At 40.8% G+C, this 9,555-nt stretch overlaps 1 protein-coding gene across 2 annotated transcripts in view; it reads left to right on the forward strand.

Moving 5' to 3' along the window:
• vps54 (VPS54 subunit of GARP complex) overlaps positions 1 to 8,613 on the forward strand; it is a 30,638-nt gene extending 22,025 nt beyond the window's left edge. For both annotated transcript variants that reach the window (XM_025010284.2, XM_017434992.3), the window contains 8 exons: positions 586 to 649; positions 1,529 to 1,634; positions 3,374 to 3,461; positions 3,572 to 3,693; positions 3,778 to 3,858; positions 3,943 to 4,050; positions 4,182 to 4,276; positions 6,840 to 8,613. In XM_025010284.2, coding sequence (XP_024866052.1) covers positions 586 to 649; positions 1,529 to 1,634; positions 3,374 to 3,461; positions 3,572 to 3,693; positions 3,778 to 3,858; positions 3,943 to 4,050; positions 4,182 to 4,276; positions 6,840 to 6,945 — 770 coding nt within the window. In that variant the 3' untranslated portion in view covers positions 6,946 to 8,613. The remainder of the gene's footprint in view (positions 1 to 585; positions 650 to 1,528; positions 1,635 to 3,373; positions 3,462 to 3,571; positions 3,694 to 3,777; positions 3,859 to 3,942; positions 4,051 to 4,181; positions 4,277 to 6,839) is intronic.
• The last annotated feature ends 942 nt before the right edge of the window (positions 8,614 to 9,555 follow it).

Here is a 9,555-nt window from a genome sequence, read left to right on the forward strand (position 1 = left end):
AGCAGAGTTAGCATTAGCATTAGCAGAGTTAGCATATTACCTTTTTCTGCTCCGTGTCGGACTTCTTGAACCAAATCACAGACGTCCCCCTGGTTTTGGTAAAAGTCTTTCTTCTTGGGCTGCCTGCTAGTTGTCTCTACTTGTTGCGACCCCGGGTTTGATACTTCCTGCGTCTCCATCTTTCAGCACTCATGGTGAAAACACGGCACCGCACAGAAAGCCGCTGCCGTAAAGCATGCCGTAAACCCACACGTAAAGCAGCGTCATGTCGCAAAACGGAGGTTCTTGGCAAAATAGTTATTTTTTCTTATTATTTATCACTTATATAAACAGAATGTATGCAAAGTGACAACACTAATACATTCGTTGTAGCCTACGTTATGAAATATTTACATGAATCATTGATACAATTATGACAGAAACGATAGAAACGATAGAGACGATAGAAGAAAATATATCACGATAGACACTTTTCTATCGTCCCCACGATATGTATCATTATATCGCCCAGCACTAATGTTAAGTAATATAAATCTATTCATGTTTCTGAAGAACTGAGGTCTAATATAATGTTTGATTGTGCAGGTCCAGATGACAGAAAACCTGCAGAGTTTCTGCTCGTCGATGGGCAGAAATACGCTGTTGTTGGGTAGGTGTTTTCCCTGCTCTTATTGACGTAGTTGTGTGATGAAAATGACGTAATTTCTTCTCCTGGTAGCTTCGGCTGCCCCTCCTCGACACAAAGTCCTGGGAGAACTTTTTCTCACAGGGGGATGAGCCAAGTATTGTGTGATTGGCCAGAAGTTGTTGCAGAAAAGCGAGCTTCAGACTATGGAGTCATTTTGCTTCTACTGCTCTGCTGTGAAGCAGCTGGTAGAATACACAGCCATGTTTACAGCTGTTCAGCAAAACTTATGAACTTATAAAGATATTCAAATGACAAAGAACTTGTGGAAGGAGACATCACAGTTCTTGGGCGCGGAGGAGACCGTGCACAGACACGGGCAGCTCTCTGTGTCCGTGCTGGCCAGCAGGAAGTACACCTCAGCTGGGCAGCGTAGAGACACATTCCCTTCGTTCGTTCGTTATTTGTCTACATGTGCTGGAAATGGCGACGGTCTCTTTGGGACAAATTTGCAAATGCCAAACAGTGTTTGCTGTCTCAGTCTATTTAAAAGGAATGTCTGGTCACGGTGAGGAAAGCAAATATCTGCACAGGGACAGAAGGATGGAGAAGTCAGTGGGAAGAAACCTGTTGTGGCGCTGAGGGAGGAGCTTCCTGGGAGTTGTGGCTGCAATGTCATGTGGACTGCGAAAAAGAATGCCTCAACCACGTGACGTCGAGCTGATTTCTTCACTTTTTGCGGAGTATAACGCAGTCTTTAACCTGTGCTGTTACTGTAAGACAATGTGTTGGTGGGCAGGAACCAGACTGTAGTCGGACTGTCTTTATGTAAGAATTAGGAGAAGAGAAACTAAGGTTTATTTACTGAAGTGTTTTGAAAGTCTGTCTCTTTTGTTTCTTCAGGACTGTTTTGCTGCTGATTCGTATTTTTCTGGAATACTGTCAGTGTGTGAACGACATCCCATCCATCGCCACGGACATGCTGACACGTCTGTCAGACCTCCTGAAAGTAAGAAATCCCCTCCTCAAACAGACGATGTTAATTTGAATCAGTTTAAGCTTTGGATGTGCTGCTGAAGACTGTTTTGACTGATCAGGACTTCTTCAATCAGCTGCTTATAGCGGGAGATGATAAATAGAAATTTGTAGTTTTGATTTAGATTTCTTTTTCTCCAAACAATCACAAAAACCGCATAACTGACACAAAAAGATTAGGCTTGGTTTCTTGTCTCATGTCTTGGATGAGCTGAAACTCTGCCCCCTTTGCAGTGCCCCCCAGTGTGAGACCTCCGCTGCACTCAGAAATAACAACATTAAACATCAGGAACTAAGTTTAGAACTGAACAGTTAGTCTAAGTGATGTGTTATGAGGAAGAAAAATAAAAAGCTGTTTAGGTAAAATTTTTCCAGAACATAATTATTTCTGTTAAATCAATAATTATGAGATATAGAGTGAACATTAGGTTGTGAAGCAGTTTTATTTGACAAAAACACCTGTTTCTGAGCTTTCATATGAAACAAACATGCTACAAATTTTTATTTTAAAACTGACTGATGTTTGTTTATAAATGATTTAGGTCCTGCAGGCAGATTTAAGGACTTTACTAATCATTGGACTTTTTGTTGATCTTCAATTTTTTGCTGTATTTTTGTTAAGATCCGTCAATATTTGTGAAATTTGGGACATTTTCTCATTTAAATACTGAAATCTTTTTAAAAAAACATTTTATTAAATTTTTTTTATATGATAAGACATTTTCTGGTAAAAACGTTGTTGTATCATAAAGCATGAAATTTAGCAAATAAAAAAAGGAAATTGGGGGAAGGTTAATTCATAGAGCCCTAAATTATAATAAAGGTGTGCTATGTTGCTGTTTTTATACAGCCAGCCGAAGAAACAAAGTATTATATTATGGCACCGTTTGTCCATTCGTCCCTCTGTGGACAATTTTTTTTGTCCAAGCTCTAAATTGTCAACCTTTTACTCTAAAAAATGGGCACCTCATGGGTCAAGGATGATCCCCATTGATTTCAAGGTCATGTGGTCAAGGGTCGAGATCACAGGTGACCCCTTTGTGCTTCAACTCTAGACATGTTTATTCAGGATTGTTGTGTGAGGGAATTCATGCTGTGATTGAGAGTATTATGCACTTTTGGCGGTACTCTTGTAAGATATTTGTTTTATTAATTTATCCAGTGTCTTACAGTTGAATAAATGCTTTCAGTTTATTAAGGAAAAGTTCGCTTTCGATTAGCTGTTTAAATAACAAAGGAGCAATGTTTTCAAACTGAATGAATAGTCATTTTCAAATCATGATTACAATATTAATCAAAAAATAATCATGAGTTTTATTTTTCCCATAACCAAGCAGCCCTGCGTTTTAGTAGTTTTTGTCTTTACATGGTTCGTTTTGTTAAGAGAGACAACTAATACCTTCTGTGTTGAAAGCATTGGTTTTCTTTCTACCATGTTGGTGATAAAATGTGAAGTGATGTGTCGAGCACATATGTGAAATCAATTTGAACAGCTCGATGGTTTTACAGTTTGTGTTTGATGGAGAAAAAGAGACTGAGACTTGGTTTTTTTGCAGACACTCTGTCTTAAATGACTAGAATTGGTTACAGAGGACAAAACATCCTGATTTGGACATCTCTGGTTGTGCCATCACTGTGCCGTTTGTAAAGCTGAAAAAGCAGCTCATTTGCCTCCTACAGGTCAGCGAATGATTTGTTTTGTTGTCACTGCAGCACTTCAACTCTCGCAGCTGCCAGTTGGTTCTGGGAGCCGGAGCTCTGCAGGTCGTCGGCCTCAAGACCATCACTACAAAAAACCTGGGTACAAGCGCCAGAACCTGCACTTTGTTATTCTGTGGCTTAGCCTGAAATGTGGGAGTCGTTCTGGACAGACCTGAAACACTCAGACTGTGTGTGTGTGTGTTTTTGTAGCATTAGCGTCCCGCTGTCTTCAGCTGGTGGTTCACTACATTCCCATCATCAGAACTCACTTTGAGACCAAGCTGCAGCCCAAACAGTTCAGTGTTCTCAGACACTTCAACCACATCACCAAGGTAACAAAGAAGACTTGGATGAAGTCCCTGAAGGCTCCTGGCTTCTTGGAGGGTTTGTGGCTCAGGCTGTTTGTTGTTTTTCAGGACTACAACGATCACATCGCAGAGATCTCTGCTAAGCTGGTGGCCATCATGGACAGTCTGTTTGAGAAGGTTTTATCAAAGGTGAATAATTTCGGAAGCTTTCAGGATGTTCACATCTTCAGGGCGACGTAGTCACATAATCTGACCTTTATGCTTTCTCTTCAGTATGAAGTGAAGGCTCCGATGCCGTCAGCTTGCTTCAGAAACGTCTGTAAGCAGATTGCAAAGATGCACGAAGCTATTTTTGAACTTCTGCCTGAAGAGCAGATGCAGGTGAGTCTCAGAGCGCAGTCTTTATTCATCTTCATGATTCAGAGACTCTGCGTGTGCTTTAATTTGGACTCTGAGCTGTTCTTTCAAATCAGACCACAGTCGGGTTTTAATAACGGTGTTTGTCTGCACAGATGCTGTTTCTGAGGATCAACGCCAGCTTTAAAATGCACCTTAAGAGGCAGCTGGCACGACTCAGTGTCATTAATGATGGAGGACCACAGCATGGGTAAACAACAATCACACACAAACTTTTAGGACTTTTACACTTTATAAATTCACAGTTTTGTTTAATTGAAGACTGAAATAGTAACTTTTTCTACTGAAAAGATGATAGTGTTTAAAAAAGTATTAATATTTACAGCTTTATGTTTAACAAATGTTGGCATGGAGGTGAAAACTTGTCTCTCAGACTATATGTTACCTTTTAATAAATCCAAGTTGTTTCCACTCTTTAATTTTTAAAACTTGTGCCCGTATTTAAGATGTAGAGTCTTGAGAGGAAAAACAAACTGCTTTTTGGGCCCAAAGAGTTTCACTTCTCTCTTCAGATTGAACGATTATATTATCTGCTGTAAATAAAACTATTTATCTGCTCCTTGGACACAATTAACCAACCAGTTGGATGCATACAGTCATGGAAAAAAAGAAACTTTACCCAGTTTTTCTATTAAAGGTTTTATATATCAGGACACAATAAAAATGATTTGGGGTCTCATTTATAAAACTGGCGTACGCACAAAATGGGGCCTGAAACCTGCGTATGTCATTTTCCATGCAAAGTTTGTGATCTATAAAAAACAAACTTGATGGGAAATGTGTGGTCCCTCACGCCAACTCTGAGCCATGCGTACCATATACGCTTGTTTTGGAGACAGGGGAAACTGGCAACAGATGGTGAAGTGGGTAATTGAAACCACACTGCATCATTATTCCTCTCAGATATTTATTTTCACTCCATAATCAAACTTTAACCTTAGATCGACTTTATCATAAGCTTTCAAAACAGCAGTATTATTTATGCTTCCGCTGGTGAGCCAGAAGTTTTCTCCCCATCACATTCCTCTCCCTGGATGATCCCCAGGGTGATGTGTCCCACAGATTAACACACGAGGGAACAATGGCTCCTCCCTCAGGAGCTGCCTCCTAACCTCCTTTCCAAACCCTCAGAGCACAGAAGAGGCGCATTTTAATACCGCTCACAATCGTGCGCGCTCCCTCAGGGTTGGGCGCCCGATCAGTTTTTGACAGACCATCCTTCTTTCAAAAGGTGTCAGTTCGGGTACACCCTCACCCCCACCTGTGGCTGACATGCTCTGGTGGTGGCCGGTTAGTCACTTTTTTGCCTCCACCCTAAAATCTGACCATTTTTTCTCCACCTCGGCCACAGCCCTCTCTGTCCCACTCAACAGTGATAACAACGTGTTTCCACTCACAGTGGTTCCTTTTATTTGTAACGCCACGACTACGGCTCCCAAAAATGATATTTTTTCTGTTCTCCACCTCATTCACCAGCACATCGATTTTTGCCTCTGTGAAATTTAGTTTCTTCGCTCTTTTCTCTGTGGTTGCCATTGGTAACCATGAAATAACATTGATCAGCTGGCTCATTTACACCTTCATTCATGAGGTGCTTTGCATTGACCATTTATGGTTGAATGTGGGCGTGTGAAGGGCAGAACCTGAGGTGGGTAACTTTTAGGTACATATGTAATCTATAAAGGGAACTTGCTTGCTGGTGTGCGTGTGCATGGTTTTATAAATCTGGATTTTTAAAAAAAATTTTTTTGTGTACACCAGTTTTACCTTTTGGGCGTATGCACACTTATAGTATGAATTATATGCAATCTTTTATAAATGAGACCTCTGAACTTTACCAGGTTCTAAAATTATTTAAATCAAACTTCAAGTGAACAAAAACACAAACAGATAAACAAAAATGAAGCCAACATAGAAAAGGTGTGTGAAAAACAGAGCAGTAACTCTGGTGGTTTTCTGGAGGACTTGATCAGTCTTTTACATAGTTGTGGAGAAATTTTGGCCCATATTTGGTTTTTGCCAGACATGGTGCTGTGCATTATGGGTAAACGTCTCAACTCTGGTCTCATTTGTGCAAAAGACATTGTTCCAAAGATCTTATGATTCATTTCGATGAAACTAGGTAAACCTAAGTCCTGCTGCCATTTTCTTTTTAGAGAGAAGAGCCTTTCTCCTGCAACCCTATCAAACAAGTCATACCTGTTTAATCTTTTCTAACTGTCCTGTCATGACCTTTAACCTTTAACCTGCTAACCTGAGATGGAGCTCATTTCTCTGAGGTCTGAAGTTAAGTTGCTGAGACGTTCAGTCCTCAGAGGATTGACAACTGTCTTAAATGTTTTCCACTTGTAAATAATCTTTCTCTTTTCCCATATTTATGGGCAGCAACAGTTGATTCTCTAAGGTTCATTGCTGATTTTTTTTCTTCCCTGGCGTTGTTAACACACACCTGAACGCTCCAGAGCAGCAAACTGACAAAACTCCTCCTTTTATAGGTGATCACAATGATGATGATCAGTTAATCAGGTTCACTTTTTCAGCACCACCAGGCTGATAATCACAGCTTTTTACTCTCATATTTTCCATTTTTATCTTTTTTTGTCTGATAAATAATGACTTGGTGGAATCAGTTTTATCAAGGTTAGATTTAAGTAATTTTAGAACCTGATCACTTTGTTCTGATAGATAAAACAGCTGTAATTTCTTCTTGTCCCCTGGATTGTAAATGTATTAAAGCTGTAACCCGTCTGCAGGTTGGTGGTGGTGGACGTGGCCTTCTACACAGAGAACATCCAAGCGCTGAAGAGCCTTGAACGGCTCGACCTGAACATGGTCGAGATCTGGGAACAGAAGAGGTGATAGTGGACGGAGTCTGGACGCCCAGAACTAAACCCATAGACCGACCCCGAGAACCAGGGGCGACCTCGGCCGTCAGCAGCCGCCTGAGGAGGGTGCAGGAAGCTAACAGGGACCAAAACATTAAAACACGAAACTAAGTGAAGAAGATCAGCGGCAGCGAGCTGGATCTTCCACAGTTTGAAAGACTTAATCAGGAAACAGAAAACCTCCTTAAGCCTGCGGCCACCTCATCTCACTGTGTGCAATTCAACAAAAATACTAGTAAATTATTGGAGACTTTTTGTGGGAAGCTGTGGATAATGATAAAGAAATGGTGGGGTTATTTATTTGTCTGTCCTTTTGGAAGCATTCTGAACTGTGGTGGACTTTTTCTCCAGCGGGCTGTGATGATGACGAAGGGATTTTCTTATATTTTTTATATTCACAACATGTTTTCAGGGCTTGTTGTGTTAAAGGAACCTTGGTCCTGAAGAATTAAAAAACAGCTAGACTGTGAAAGCATCACAAACCTCATCCTGTTGTTACCAAAGTAAAACACTTTCTGAAGTGGGGATTCTGCTGTTCAACCAATCATGCATCTTGTCTTCTTTATCTGGCTGCTACTCTGACAAACAGGGGAGATGATCTGTTTTATATTTTAAACTCTTTTTGTTTAAGGATGTGGGGCACGAGGAGCAGCTGTTCACTACTCTTTGTCCTGTTCAAGCTTTTTGTTTTCTCAGAGATTGAAAGCAGAACATAAAATCAGCTTTTTTTCTCCCCCTAAATTTCTAATGTGGGTAAAGCTTACAGCTGCGAAGAACCATCAGTTTCCCATTATCCCCAGCAGCTAAAGGGTTAAAGCACAACAAAGAAAGTCCCAAACAGACTGACTGTAGCTTTTTACTGGCAGATTATGATTAAATTTTAGTGCAGTCAGTGCTGTAAAGAATTAAGACCTTCATTGAGAAAAGAAAAATGTGATATTTTCTCAGAAAGATGTCACCTTCACTCATCCCATCTCTTCCTGCTTCGGTCAGCTCCCCTGCAGGTCTTGGGAAACCAAGCACTGAGCTTTTTCCACAGCCAGAAGGCAGTTTCTAACTTCTGTTTTCTTCAGACAATGGAAGTTTTGCTCCGAGTTTTGATAAATGAAAGGTTCATTGGTCTGTGCCGCAGCATGAGCACATCAGGCTGTGAAGGTATTGTAGTTCAGCTTTCAGATAAACAGTCTTACTGGATTTCCTCAAACCACAGAGGTTCTTTGGCCCCCTAATGAAGGGGGGAAATAGGTGCTTGATTTTGTCACCTTTTATGTTGTGAGAAAAAAAAACAAAAAACAAACCCAGATAAAGCTATAAAACATTGAATGGGTTCATGACTATTGTTGAACTCTGATGGTGTGTGTGTGTGCAGTCACAGACAGTTTGAAGTCAGAAAACTGGAATCTGTTTGACCACAGCCGTTTCCTGTCCAACACTCAGAAACTCTGTCACTGTCTGCTTCAGAAGTGCCTCCTTTTGACCTGCTGTCAGAAATGACCCATCTGAGCTCTCCAATACAGTGTGCCTACCATACCACTGTGTGTGTGTGTGAGAGAGAGAGAGAGAATGAGTCAGGCAGCATGTACCAGAGTCCAATAGATGTTGAGTTCTTTCAAGCTGCTGTGAATAAAACGAGATGATGGAGCAACTTGTTGTCAGTCTGTTTATCTGCTGCACATTTCTATCCTCCAGTCGATGTTTTCAATCTGAATTTCAAAACGGATGGATTCCAGAGTAAACAAAAAGCAGATGATCCCTGTAGGCTTTTTGCTTTAGTATCTGGAAAAAACTTCATACATATTTGCTTCTCACAAAATAAGTAAATACCTTTAAACTTCAATAATGTAATCAGAGTCAAAGTTAAGGCTAGGCGCAGCTGCATGGAAAGGATATAAAGCAGAAAACTTTCATCCTTTTTCCAAGTATGTCCCCCTTGGTGCAAGTGCCCTATGAAAGCCCCAACATGTCAAACTTCAACATTCTGAAGGAAGGAAAAACATGTTCCCAGGCCACAGTGAGTCCTGGGGTCTTCTTCCAGTGGGAGGTACCCAGAAAACCTCTAAAGGGAGGCGTCCAAAACCAACGCTTGAACCACCTCAGCTGACCCTCCTGGTAGAGAACTGAGATTAATCTGCTGTGAGTTTAGCTACATAAACGGAGCATGTCGTGCAGCTTACAGCTTGGAGCTTCACACTGTCCAGTTTTGATTTGAGAAATCTCCCTGGATGAGAAGTGAAACCTCTTCAATCACAGAATAGCGGTCCAGTTGTTTTGTTTTTTAAATATTTTTTTGGGATTTCCGTGTCCTGAATGTTTGACACTCTACACCAGCAAATGCCTATAAGATGAAAAGTATCATTTGTGCTTTTACTTTGGCTCTAATACAGTTAAAGTCCCTGAAGAAATGCACATCACCTGTCACTTTGCATACCAAAGATTTAAACAGATGTCATATAATCTAGTTAGTGCTCAGAGTATGTTAGGGATGACTCTCAGCTACTACCGCACCACATTTTAGCTCAATATCTCTAAAAGCTGACTGATGTATGGTCATTTTTGTGTTTGCCAATGTCTAGTAGCTGTGGCC

The sequence above is a fragment of the Kryptolebias marmoratus genome, linkage group LG3, assembly GCF_001649575.2.
Source record: "Kryptolebias marmoratus isolate JLee-2015 linkage group LG3, ASM164957v2, whole genome shotgun sequence".
Classification (NCBI taxonomy): domain Eukaryota; kingdom Metazoa; phylum Chordata; class Actinopteri; order Cyprinodontiformes; family Rivulidae; genus Kryptolebias; species Kryptolebias marmoratus.